The following is a 14,187-nucleotide window of genomic DNA, read 5'->3' on the forward strand; positions in this document are numbered from 1 at the left end:
AGAGGTGGTTTGGAACATATGCGTTTAATGGTAAAGATAAACAATTCTTGCTTTTTGGCCAAAATTGATTATTTTTCCTTCTTCTCTTACATGCCATGATTTTCTTGCTAACACAGCCCTGACAAGACTAAACATAAACACTTTGCACAAATCAAAGTTGTTTGTTTGGTTTTGCTTTTTTTTTTTTTTTTTTTGTTTTTTTTTTTTTTTTTTTTTCTTTTTCCTTCTTTGACTTTGCAGGTCATTTGTCTTAAATAGGAAAAAAAAAGTCCACCCTTTTCTTGCAGACTCCCAGTTCATATATCTGGTTTTAAGTGTGTTAACAAATCACATTTCACTGGGAATATTTGGTGAGCTGTCTCCAGTCAGACAAGGTGGGGGTGATTACATGTTACATGATCCCCAAAGATATAAGAAGAAAATAATGTCTTCATGGGGTGAAGGCTGTACTTGGGTATTGATATTTGCCTCCAAACAAGCTTTGAACGTTGGACCGATCTCAGCCACCCTCAGTAAAACTCTTGAGCCCTGACCCATTTAAAACTGACACAAATTCATGCAATCAATGCTACAAATTCAGTGCATTTTCCCTTTTAGTAAACTGCCCCTGGTAACTAATGGGACAGTAGACAAAGCCAGCACTGTTTTGAAAATATAGCCAAACATAATGACTTTTGTCTTATTTTGGTTTTGATTCTTTTCCTTTTCTTTCTTTCTTTCTTTCTTTTTTTTTTTTTTTTTTTTTTTTTTTTTTAAGATAATATTGCAACCCTGGTGAAGGCCTGATTTTGAAGAAAACAGGTAGTTCTTGGGGCTGACAAGTTCTGGCCAGTTTGTCACAGGCCTTACTGGCTCTTTTGCAGGGAGCACAAGACATTGTTTATCCTTTGTGTTTTGACCTTTCTTGATGAACTTGAATGTGAGTCTTGAATCCATAGTCTTGCTTGACAGAAATCTTACTTGCAAACTTTCTCCTACCTGCTGGGAGTCAGCTCTCCTCTGCTTTAGAGATTTTGATTTCTCTGCTCACAACCAGTAGATAGATGCTGCGGTCCCTCTGGACACTGGGAAATAGGCAGGTCGTTTGGACAAAAATTTCAATGTGGGAAGGAAGATTTTAAGTAAATATGTTCTTATAGTAAGAGTGACATTTGGCACAAAGTTATTTCAGTTATTTTGCAAAGAGTGCGACCTGGGTTTGCGGAATAAAATACAGTTACATAACAATTAAGAATCTTGGTACAGTTTTATAAAGCAGTTAAATATTAGAAGCTAGTTTGGGCCCTAGACATTAGGGACAAGAAAGCAGTGACACCCTAATTAAAATGAGGCTGGAGTAGTCGACCTTAAGAGAAAGTTAGCTCCCAGTGAAGGCATTTTTAGACATGACAAAACTTTGGAAAACAATAGCAAACACAGATTAGTGCTATTTTACAAAGAACTATACCCTGCCCAAGTACCCATTATTACAAACAGATTTCTAAATTAAAATACAAGGAAGAAAGGAAAGAAAGAAGGAAGGAAGGAGAAGGAAGGAAGGAAGGAAGGAAGGAGGAAGGGAGGAAGGAAGGAGGAAGGAAGGAAGGAAGGAAGGAAGGAAGGAAGGAAGGAAAAGGAAGGAAGGAGGGAGGGAGGGAGGAAGAGATTACTTAAGGAAGTCTGGCCTATTTCTTTTGGGTCCTTGTTGAAATAGTGTTAAAATTCCTTTCATTCCAATTACAGAACTGAACCCACTCACACGTTGGAGGTATCAGTGGGCTATGCCACATTTTGGAAGCTCCAGTGATAAATTCATAAGATAAAATTTATATGAGAACTATACATTTAACGTGTATCTTGTTTGCAGTTTTGGAGAACAACTTAATCTGAACTTTCATTTCATCTCCTTTCTAAAGAACAATCATTTGTTAGGGAAGAAGGCTTTTAAATATACAAACTCCATACCAAACAATTAACCATACTTCTCACAGACAGACCCACAGGAAAGGCTGTGCTCAGCCATGTGCTAGGCATACAACCAAACAGGTGTGATTGCTTTCAACTTGGAATATTAGTTTTTAAAGTCTACTAAAATTACAACATATACATAGACACACACACACACACGTGTGTGTGTGTGTGTGTGTGTGTGTGTGTGTGTATGTTCCTAAAGAAACTTTTCCCCCAAACCAACAGCTAGCATTCTAAAAATATATTTAGGCATGTACACTTTTAACTGTGAGCTTTCACTTTTCCTGGCAGAGAACTCTATTGAGAGAAGAAGAATTTTTGACTCCTCTCCCTAAACAGATGTTATGGACAGCAGCATTCTCGGACTAGGACACCTAATATTTTTTTTTCAGGCCCTTGAGATACTAGTATTGAATGTTCCTAAGATGTCAAATGTGTCCTTCCTCAGGAACAGATGTAAATGAAACCAATGTGTGTCAAAATGTAAAGTGAGTTAAAAACACACCCTGTGTGATTTCCTCCCTCACCCAGACACTCACAACAATCATTTCTTTTTAATTTCCTTGCTTTTTGTTTCTCTTTTTCAAAAGAAAATCGTGCAATCATTTTTCACAGTGTCTCTAGCATGAAATATCGGGTAGACCTAACTTCTGCCCGGCAGACACATCTGCAATCTAGGCATTTCCTAACCGTCTCTGTACCATCACCATGGGTCCTTTTCTACACAGACCACTCCAATGGGAGATGTTCTATTTATTACCTGACATCCGAGCTACCAGGCTGTCTTTCCTCCAGTCGTTTTTATTCAGTAACATCAATTGCAGATTCTTCACCTCTTAAATATGATCTTCCCTGACCAAACCACCAGTTTTATTTGTAAACGCATGCATGGGGAGCAAAATGGTGGCGACCTTCAAGGCAAGGCATCAGGCTGGTGTCAGGCTGCTGGCACTTCCTGGTGGGAATAACTGAAGTTGCTTCTGGCATATTCCAATCTTCCTGAGCACAGAGCATCCACAGACTTTACCTGTCCCTGCCCTGTTTTGGTTTAGGCAAATTTGTCTCCACATTCACACAATGTTGGCTTGATAAAATATTCCTCCTGCATCTTCAAACAGCTTGGGTAGCTGTTTTTTTGTGGCCTACCCATAGTTGGAGACTGAAATAGGATGAGTTAGTAATATATTTTAAAGTATGGTTGCCACTTGGGTAGCTGTTTTTTTGTGGCCTACCCATAGTTGGAGACTGAAATAGGATGGGAGATGGAAATTGATGAGCGACAGCTTTCAGACATCTGATCTTATGCCCCCCCCCCAATTCATACTGCCTTGGCACTTACTTATACAAACCATCACGAGAAAGACATAGAGAGAGAGAGAGAGAGAGAGAGAGAGAGAGAGATCTTTTAAACTTTGGATGGCTGATTATTTAGGATTCTCATGATTGACTTCTGTTTGATTAAAAAAAAATATTAGCCCCTTTCTTGGAAGAAATGTCTTGGTTTTGCTTTGCTGTTTTGGTCTTGTGAACCTTTTGAGGGAAGTTTTCTCTGTAGTAGAAAGCTCTGATTCCTTCTACCTAAGATTATTCCTTGAGAAGCCAAACAAATAATCTGGAATCTGTACCTTCCTTGGAAACCCTGGAGTTTGTTTTGGCTCTTAGCTAATCTTCAACCTCAAAGATGTCCCATGTCCAGGAAAAAAGCAGTGGCCACAAGGGACGGGGACCAGGGAGTCCAGGGTCTTGCCATTGCAACCAGGATTTGATTTTGCATTTGTTTGAAAACAGGAAAAGCCCCAATCTACCTTCTTAGGGGATAATTTTTTATCACTTTTGATACAAACCTTTGAAATGCAGATATCAAAAGCCCCAGGACAGAATTCTCTCCAGGCATTGTTGCACTCTGGCTCCTGGACAAACTAGGCTCTGTCTGGCATTTTTTTTTCTCTCTAGCAGTGGGCACAGGGTGAGCGAATCTCACTCAGCCTGCAAGGCTGGCTCACAGTCATTGGGACATACAGAAACACAGTCCTGCCACAAACTGGGGGCATCTTTACCCTCTAGAGAGGAACAAAAACAAAGGAAACACCAGAATCAAGCTGCAGTGCACAAGGCTTTTCAAAGCCCAGGTCCCTACGCCATCTGAGGGGTGTCAGAAAGGACACAGCCAGAGAAAAGAAGGCTTGAAAGGCAAGAGCCCTCCAAGTACCTAACTCCAGAGAATTTCTACCTGCTCAGTGGCCAAAATCAGTGCCTGTGCGCACACAAGCCAGGGGTATACATTGTGTCCATTTCTCCAAAAGTATACACACACAGTCTTGCTTTTGTGAAAGCAATTTGGGGGTCCAAACTGAAATAGAGAGTTTTGAGGAAATCATTAGTGTCTTCATTTATGAGTGTGTCAAATGACGATTTCAAAGTGATAGGTATAGCATTTTGGACCAGCCAGATACAATATTCTAATATTTAGATAGACACTGCACTAGGCTTTATGACATTATAACAGCCTTTTATCGTTTAAATTTGAAAGCCGTGTGTGTGCGTGTGTGTGTGTGTGTGTGTGTCTGTGTCTGTGTCTGTGTATTTCCTATAGGTCTGCCTAACAGAGCAAGGCCGGCCGAGATAGAAAGTGCACATCCACAGCACACAGAAATCAGATGTTTTCGTGAATCTGCATCAAAGTTGGTTGGATCAGTTTAAGAAACTCCCCAAATGCGTTTTCCACAAGGAGGCTATGATTGGAATGTAGAATTCCTCACTCAAATCGGAGGGGCATCTGCTCAGCACCTCTTCACGCATCCCACATGAGTCACTTTCTTTCCCTTCCTTTTTGTTAAATCACAACTTTCCCCTATAATTAGGACTTCAGATTGCAAAATCGCGTTCCTCCCTTCTGCACAGATTCATCTTGGATCGTTAGTTGCGATTAAAAAGAGGCATTAATTCAAGAACAGAGAGTGAGGGAGGGGTGCCTGCCTGCTTTGGAAAAAAAAATGGGGAGGTGGAAAGGAAATAGTTCTCAGCGTTCAATCCTCATCCACCCTTACTCCTAGCCCAGCCCAGCTGATTTTGTTCCTAGATTTCTCTGCTCTCTGATTCCCTATCTTGCCTGTTTCCAAGCTGAACTTGCAAAGGAAGGTTTTTTTTTTTTTTTTCCTTCTGGTTGTTTCTCTGGGTTAGAGAAGTCACCACACAGAACTAGGCAGCAAGGAGGAGAAGGCTTGAAGGACAGTCTTCAAGGACAGTTGTGGTCTGGAAATCAGGACAAGGGTAGACATGTCCCTTTTTACAACCAGTGTTTGCCCTGCATCTATGTGACTGTGCCCATGTCTGGAAGTCTGTGGAAGTGGGTTTCAGATGGGTTCCACAGGAGCAAAGCAAATCTGAGGTCCACAGGACAATAGGCCATTTTAACCAAGGCCCAGAAAGCAGAGGAGAGGAAGGAACTATACAGAAGCTGGGGGAAATGTTACTAACAAAGGCTTATCTTGGCCTACGACCTCCAGTTGCCTGGGGTTATCTGAGGTCATTCTCAGGACCCCCCAAGAAAGATCTTTTGTGCAGGGGAACCAGGAGACTGCCAGGCCCCTAGTTCCCCACAGACTGCTAAAAGTAGCAAGGCCCTTAGCAACAAGATTTGGCCCTTATGCCCTGTCCAGCCCAGTGTCCTCTTAACTGTTTGAACCCTCTCCTCCCATGCAGTCACATGGGGCCATAGGAGAGCCTCAGAGGGCGCTGCCTTCCAGTTAGAAATCACTTGCCACCATTACAATTCACCTCTGGTCCTGATGGTCCTGATTATGTGCAAGCAAAGGCTGGGAAGTCTGGGAGCCGAACATAGATGGTTACGGTGCCCCAAGTTTAAAGCAGGTTGTAGAGAGGAATGAAGAAGGCAGGAACCAGAGATGCTGAGGGTGGCCCCTCTCCCAGTATCTATGCACTCCTCACCCCACTACACACCCAGGATTCACCTGCCCCAGGCCATTTATATATACACCCATCCAGTCACATAACTGGCCCCAATTCCTGGCCGCAGCTGAGTGGGTAGCGCACTGGAATCCCTCAGCGAGGCCTCCAATTGGTGCAAACCGGCAGGAACCAGGATGCCTGCCCAGGGCCAGTGACTTCCTGAGGCCACCAAGAAGTCCCTTGGTACTCTGCCTGCAGCTCCAAGCCCCAGGGAGACTCACCAGGCACGCATGAGGACCCTGCATCAGCATCTCCTCTGAGATGTCCAAGAAACAGGCCTGCCTGGGGGCGCCAGTGGCTGTCACAGTGAGCTACTCCCTGGGCCCTGCGCCCAGCCCGGCGCCAGCATCCCTGCGGGGGGCTCTGATGTGTATTGGGATCTGCCTGAAGTTGTCCAAGAGGATGATTCTGGAGGGAATGTGCCCCCTGGGCCAACAAAACTATTCTAGCTGCTGCTGTGCTGGAGCGGCGCTGGGAGGGAGACAGCCCGCTGTCAGAAAAGCCTCAGCATTTCACCTTGAGATCCCGCTCCCCCTTCCAGCGCCCTGAATCCTTCTGTACACAAGATAACCAGCTCCACATCGGCTTTTTTACTCTATTAATTTTCCAGCCCATTTTCCAGATTTTTTTTTTTTCCTGCTTTGATTAGACAAAGGTAGAAGAAAAAAAATCTTGATGGAAATCTCTAAATGCTTTCTCGGGCTTTTCGTGGTCTATTGCTTGGTGTGCGTTACAAAACAAAGCCAGCCAAGCAATCTTTCTTAGGATTTTTCCAACAGTGTTATTTGAATTTCACAGATTCAACACAATTCCAGACAAATCTCAGGCACCCTTAAAAACTGACTCCACAGGAAGAACTTTGAAACAGCTCATTTCAGGAGTGGGTCCCTCTTAGGGAGGGTTCTTTCACAGTCACCCTCCTTGGCCAAGGGAGGCATGATGCTAGACACCACCAGAGAGAGCCTCACCGTAAGGAAATAGCCTTTTTTTTTTTCCTTTCTCTCTTAGTGAAAAATTTACCTGTAAAGATGAATATTTGGAAGCCAAAACAATGATAGAAGACTCCCAGATACTTTTAACATTATTAGATATTTTTAAAATTCCTTTTGATACGGCAGATAATGAAATGACCAGAAATCATCCTGTTGATAATCACTCTGATATTGAATCTATTTAAAAGGCTCTATATGTGTCATTCAATGTTTAGGCGTGAATTCAAAATATTCTGGCCTCTGTCATTTATTTATTTGGTCCCTTTCAAGTAATATATTGAAATGCAGAAGTCATTGAAAGATAGATCTGCAGTTCCTAATCTATGAAATTAAAATAATCACAGGGTTGGAGTTAATCTGCCTATTTGAGCCTCAGTGGGCAGAAGAAGCAGGCCTGAATCCCCTTGTTGTAGAAGCATTCCAGGTGACTATTCATTCCCCTGTCAGAATCTGTTGTCTGGCACAAACTGTGAGGCACAAACCGACAACCTGTGACATAGTTTCAGGCCCCTTATCACATTTTAACTCACTTCAGTGTGAAGGAATTGGGCCCTTATGAAGTACTGTTTGCATAGCAGAGCACATTCTAGTACTAGTAAAACAAAACAAAACAAAACAAAAACTCCAGTGACTGAGGTAAGAGGTTCTGAACTGTCAGCCATTTGGCCTATATTACACAGTCCTAGTCCAACTCAAAAACCTCCTGCATTCCTCCCATTGGAGACCCATAGCCTTCACCCGTCCCCACCCGTCCCCAGTGACTGGTCTAGGCAAAGATGGCCAGAAAAATGAAACCGCATTGGTTTTTGGACTGGGTTCAGGTGTGCAAACAGAAAAGTACCCCCCCCCCACTCAGCTTTGGAAAGTAAGTGCCTGGATAACCTGATAGGTTCTAGATAGCCAGAGAGTAGAGGTCATCCTGAGGAAAACGACACCACTGATCAAAAAGGACATCTACTTTATGAGAGTTCAGGCAAGATGCCAAATATTGCATTTAATGAAGCTGATGCTTTTCCTCCCAAAATAACGGACACTGTCAATGATGTAGCCAGGAAGGGTGGGGCGGGGGGGCATGTTGCAAAGCCCACATCCAGTTATTGCTTTGTAATATTTTTCTAAAATTGAAAAATGCCTCACAAGTATATGATCTCATGTAAACATTCCTTGCCAAAGTTTAACATATGTTTGAAATGCCCCCAAAAGAATGGCTGTGCTAGTCTTTCAATGCCTCTTGGGTTTTAAACTCTGTTCACTTGCATATCTATGAGAAGTTGTTTTTCCTAAGTTGTTTTTTTTCAAGAACAGAAAGTTGTCCTAAATGGGAAGTTTTTATGATTATTTTTAGAGATTAACTGCTTGAACCTGGAGAACAGTTTATACTCATAACACACTTCCAAGTTTTGTAATTGCAGTATTTTTCTTGTTTTTCTCTCTCTCTTTTCTTCCCTCCTTCATAGAAATAATATATTTGGGAGGAAAGGAATCTGTGAAGATGATGAGTGTGCACCTTAAGGTTTTAAAGCATTTCGATAGGATACATGAATAAAGGCAGGCACATAATGGATCACAGACAGGCATGACAGGTACAAGGGTATGAATTCCTTCATCCAAGCATCTGGTCATAGTCTTAACTATTTAGATAAAGAGCATTTGAAAGAATTAGAGTTACAATCATGAGTGACAATTTAAATGAAGAAAGATTATGCATTCAGCTACCGCAGCCTATGGAATTTAGCACGTCGTAGTCTGTTCCCACCAGTCATACGGCAATCCAGATAGAAGCATGTGGGATTGCAGAAAAATAACCCAACTATCCGTGTTGGGGAAAAAATTTAGATTGACTTACTAGTTTATTGCTGTTATTGTACACAGATTTCCTGCAAACATGTTGAATCTTTTAAATTAGATTTTAAATATATTTTGACAGCCTGAACTGGTGTGGTGTGACTAACCGTGGGAGGAAATGACAGGCCTGCTTTGTTACTAAACTGATGTCTGGAAAATATTGGGCTCTGTATGGTAAATGAGCATTGTTTTGCCATTCATATTAGTACAGCTAATAGCAATAAGGGTTTTTTGAACCATAGAAAGGTAAGTACTTTGAATTATCGGATTTTCTTTGCTATTCACTGTGAAGGAAAAAGTCTTTTTTTTTTTTTTTTTTTCTAAAGCATCCTCATTTTCATTTCATTACTGAGTACTCCCAGCTACTAATTCAAACAGAGAAGGAATTAATAAATAAAGGGTGATAGTACTGTTTGTTCAGAGAACTTCTGTAGTAACAGGAGAGGAGTTCTAACAAATAGACCACAGAGAGAAAGGAGGGAGAGGTCTGGAATTTGCCCAATAAGTGCCCATAAACCAGAGTCAGTGTGTCTGTCCTGTGAGGAGCCCACAGTGGGCAGACGTAAAGAGGCCCAGGAAAACTTACTCAGATTCTCCCACTACAAACCAGGATCTTTTGGTGCTCTGTGACTTGAGGACAGTTTCAAAGCTGATTCAAGCTGCCAGGTCAGTGGGGTCAGCCTTTTACTGGAGAGGAGGGCACTGACAAGGACACTCCCTTGTACTTTAGGCTACCCTCTTTCACGCAGACCCTCCCTCAAGCCTGGTAGGACAAAAAACAAATAGAAACCAATCACTTTTCTTTCAGCCTGTCTCTGCCCTTGTCATAGATAGTTAAGCTACCTTAAACATACTGTCCTTGAAACACTCTTCCTGGTTATTAATTACCCTTTGTTTATTTTAATATATTTACTGAATCAGGTACCCAAGGGAATCTTCTACATCTGTGATGTGAGCAAAGCAGTTGCCCGAAGTCAAACAGGTACACCTCGATTTTTGATTTGCATGTGCTTGTTTGAATGCGTCTGCCATGAAAAGGAGGGAACACCAGCTAGCAATGACTCCAGCTCTTTCCATGTGAGAAGTTCCTGTTTTCAATTGCTTTAGCATTAGTGTCTCACACGTCACATAAACAGCAATACATGGTGCTGCCCAGGAGTGATACAAGCTGTCTGTGAGAACCAGCATGCTTTGCTGTTCTGTATTGACGTCCTTATATAGTTGCCTGTCTCATAAAGCATAACTAGTCCAGTCTGAATAGATCTCAGTTCTTTAGCCTCATCCCACACAACTCTATAAACATTGAAAAAGTAGTCCTTCCACTTGAAGTTTAGGTCATTTAGATGAATTCGAGCAAAGATGACATCCATTGTCTTTGATTGGCTCTACCTGGCTTCGAGAACATTCCAGATTTACAATTGCCTATAATTCAGTCTGTACTCACATTTGGAAGTTTTACTATCATTTCAAAGCTCAGTGTGTTCTTCCTTCCACATTCAAATGTGGCAAAGGAGCTGCTCCTCACTTCAGTTGGAGGGTGAAGCAGGGGGAGGAGACAAGGAGGAGGTGAGAAATCTGATTTTCACCTACTAAAAAAACAAAACAAAACGGAGCTGTTAAAATGTGTTTTCAACTCTAAGTAGCCCTGCGTGAATTTAATTATGAACTCTTCATTTGGAGAGCTAGACCAGAACTCTCACACCAATCATTACAGTGTTAGGGTTTTATGTACTGTTGATACCTCTCATTGGCTCATGAAACAAAGTATGATTTTTTTTTTTTTTTCATTAAATTTTGCTTGCTGAGAATTTTGCATGAAATACTTCTTTCTTTTTTTCCTTCTGGTTTCTAGCAAAACTGAGGGGGGCAAAAGCCACACTGTCAAATTGCTGCTCTTTGCAAAGAAGGCACTTGATGGATCCAGTGAATTAAGAGCATTGGAAAAAAACAGAACCCACTTTTCCCCTGTATTCAAAGCTAGTATCTGATTACTGACATCTACTCGCTGCTGTGAGGAGAGTCTCATTTTGAATAACTGGACTGTGAACACACAATACAGTGTGTCTGCTAACCTTATACAAAGTTAACATTTTCCTTAGGAGTTTCCATATGTAGATTTGAACTCAATGTATACCTTCGGAGTGAGTTGTATGTCCATGTGTGCATGCAGTTGCGATCCTTTATTCCTCTCTTGTCCCGGTCTTTATAATTGTAATCTGAAAGCCTATTAAAAACAATGATCTAGGCCCACTGGCAGGTTTTGTGACATTGAAACCATCCATTTTGAGCAAAGAGTTAATGAACTCTAAAAGCAAGGTTCACACTGGTCCTGACCCCACTGGTAATATTTCATATAAGGTTACTGGTGGGAGAGAAATCAAATTTCAGCTGTGAACATGATTGACAGGCATGGGAAGGAAAGAAAGGGATTTGGTCAGATGGGGAATCTGGGGAGGAGGCAGACAGTGTCGTGAGGTTCCTCGGTGATATTAGATATTATAAACAGATACATGAAAAGCTCAAACCTGGTGCTCTTTGGGGAGTTACTGAGTCTATTTTCAGAAAGTCACTTTGGTTAAGGGATTTCAGTCGGGTAAGTCCAAATATGGTGAACCAGTGGTTTTTCCGGCCTCTTGCTAATGTCAGTCCAGGTACAGCCGTCTGGATTATTTCTCACAATTGATGCTAAGGTTGGTTGTGAAAATTAAACCACAAGCTTTTGGGAGAGCCATCTAATGATCTTTTATTTATTCTCAGAAATGCAGTCTAGATTATATGATGGTTCGTGATCATATTAAACAATATTTGTCCTGCCTCAGTATTACAAGAAGATGAAATTCTGTTTCAGTGGTATCCGTTGATCCTGACTAACATTTAACACTACAGGTTACAGACTCATATACGCAAATCAATCAAAATGCATGGAATATCTAGGCATGCCTCTCTAGAAAAGTCTTCCAATATGCAGTCCAACAACCAACCGCGGCCCGTCTGCCTTTCACCCCACCTTGCTGCTTGACTGAACTTGTTCCACAGCATCACTGCCTGAGGTGTGACCTACTGTCATAGAAACAAGTGAAACTGATGCTGGATGCCCCCATGTTCAGGGTGGCTTTTGAACTAGCACTTGAAGCTGTCTCCCAGTTTGACTTGTATTAAGAGTCAGTACCCATGATGTACACCAAAGTACAAATGATGCCTTCCTTCCAAACATGCTCTTGGCTCTTACGCACTGAAACACGGACAGGACAGTGGGGATGGGCCACGGCCGGCTCACCTGTATCTTCTGTCCCTTTCAAATGTTCCTGATATTGGCTTAGACACAATTGGATAAAACCAGGTCTTACAGAGCTGCCTTGGGGCAGGACAGATGGGGTGCTTACATAAGGGAGAAGCTGTTAGAGACTCTTCTGTCCCCTGTAGCAGATGAAATTTGTAGAAACAGCACCCCCAGTCTTTACAGCATGGATGTGTTTTTCCTGGCCTTCCCTGTGACCATGATATGACTTCAGAAATCTCTCTAATATAAGCAAGGCTGTTGCCAATTTTATAAACAGGGGTAAAATGAAACCACGAAAGAAAAGTAAAATCTTCTGAAATCTGTTTTTCTCCCCTCTCTCTCCATGTAGCCTGTAAGCATCCACAAATAAAATGCAAACGTCAGTTCAGGGATGCTGGCGTGGACATGGGGGCCTTTGCACGGCATGTACACCTGCTTAGTTCAAATGCAAAGATGCCACACCTGGCATCCCTCACAGAAACCACTGGAATATTTTAACAGACATGATGACCCTGTATTTCCATGCAAGGAACACATGACCCTCAGACTGTAAGTTCTGACTTCTCGGCACCTCTGGAAAGACCAAATGATCGATCTTGCCTCCGTCCCTTATGAAAAGCTATGAGGGAGTCTGAACAAGAGGCCTTTAAGAATAAATTATCTACCCAAGAAGACATGCCGCCTTCCTTGAGCATTTGCAGTGGGGACCAATCTAGTAAAAATTCTCTGCGTGTATCTCAAGCTGACTGCATTTTTGTACCATTTGGCATCGAGAAAATTAGGGAGAATATTTTTTTCATAATCCAGACTTACCCTAATTGTTTTCTGTTGCTGCTGTTTGTTTATTTAGATTGAGCTCCTCTTGGACGAATAAGTTGATTTACTCAATTCAGGACAGCAGGCTAGCTCACCTAACTGTGCCGTCTGAATGTATATTATTTTCCACCAACCTTGGGAGACTATTAAAGTGAAAAACTTAAAGAAATAAACATTTTGCATTCAGATGGGAAGGGGAGGAATTTTTGCAAAACATGCAGCCCTCCTGACTTAAAACAATAATGATGCTTCTTGTGAAGAGCTTTCATCGTAAATACACGCAATATTCATTCTGTCATCTACTAAAAGTTTAGACTCAATGTTGGGGTTCCGGAAATACTAGCGTTCAAACTCCCTCACCTGACGCTGGCTAAGTCTTTTGTTTCCTCCCTCCAGAAAGGACTGTTTTATATCTGTTACATTTTTTTTCTTCCTTTTCTTGGTAATGAAATCATGAGCAATAAATGAGCTAAGCCCAAGATTGAGGATTGTTTGTTTCTACTTTCCATTTTGTGACATTTAGAAAACACTAAGACCAGGGTGAGTCTAGGGAAGAGTTGGTGAGCCTGTCTCTCCAGCATCTGCCGGAAATGGAATAAAGCTATTCCTCGGCACCGTGTCTTTTTGGAAGGCAGTAATACCCAAAAGGGAAGAGGACAATACAGATTCAGGAGTTCCGTGGGGAAGAAAAACCAAACCTGCCCTGGGATTTTCCTGCTGAGTGGAGGTGGCTGGTAAACAGTGACCTCAGGTGTAAACCCTAGAAGATATTAACACCTAATTAACAATGCAAGGATGTATCCTCTAATCTAATCACCAGGGAGCCCAGAGAAATGACAATCCAAAAAGAGAAAGGAAGGGAGACTTGGCCGGTAGGATTTGTTTCCCCTTTTTGTTCCAAGCATCTTCTAATGCACTCCTCACGGGCAGCCGAGGAGCGTTTCTTCTCACTCATGGCTGTCTATTGAAAAGCACAGTAAGTTCATTTGCTAGCAGGTAGCCAGTGGAGGTGAGAATTGAATTGATCTCAAATGCTCCTCCGAGAAATTGACCCTGAGGTCGTCTTCTCTTAAATTGGGTTCCACACACAGAAGTTTCTTTTCTTACTCCTTCCTTGTTCCCAGCAACAGAATTGAGTTGGGGGCGGGTGTAATTATTTAAAGAGATTCTTAGGCAACAGGGTTGACTCTCCCTCCTTACAGTTAATCAAAATAGAGACCTTTTGTTACGGATGGTAGTTAATTAAAGGGCTGGCATCTATATTGCCCTGGTAAGCCTCCGGCTTGTTTATATTTTAAAATGAGGTTCATTCCTGATGTATAGGAAGCAAGGCAG

The 14,187-nt window shown here is 42.0% G+C and overlaps 1 protein-coding gene across 1 annotated transcript in view; it reads left to right on the top strand.

Annotated features, from left to right (window-relative positions):
- Positions 1-13,338, top strand: part of Maf (MAF bZIP transcription factor) — a 17,356-nt gene extending 4,018 nt beyond the window's left edge. Inside the window, exons 3-4 of the mRNA XM_008835391.3 lie at positions 9,678-9,738; positions 11,643-13,338. Coding sequence (XP_008833613.2) covers positions 9,678-9,711 — 34 coding nt within the window. The 3' untranslated portion in view covers positions 9,712-9,738; positions 11,643-13,338. The remainder of the gene's footprint in view (positions 1-9,677; positions 9,739-11,642) is intronic.
- Positions 13,339-14,187: the final 849 nt, after the last annotated feature.

The sequence above is a fragment of the Nannospalax galili genome, unplaced genomic scaffold, assembly GCF_000622305.1.
Source record: "Nannospalax galili isolate Female #2095 unplaced genomic scaffold, S.galili_v1.0 scaffold3077, whole genome shotgun sequence".
Taxonomy (NCBI): domain Eukaryota; kingdom Metazoa; phylum Chordata; class Mammalia; order Rodentia; family Spalacidae; genus Nannospalax; species Nannospalax galili.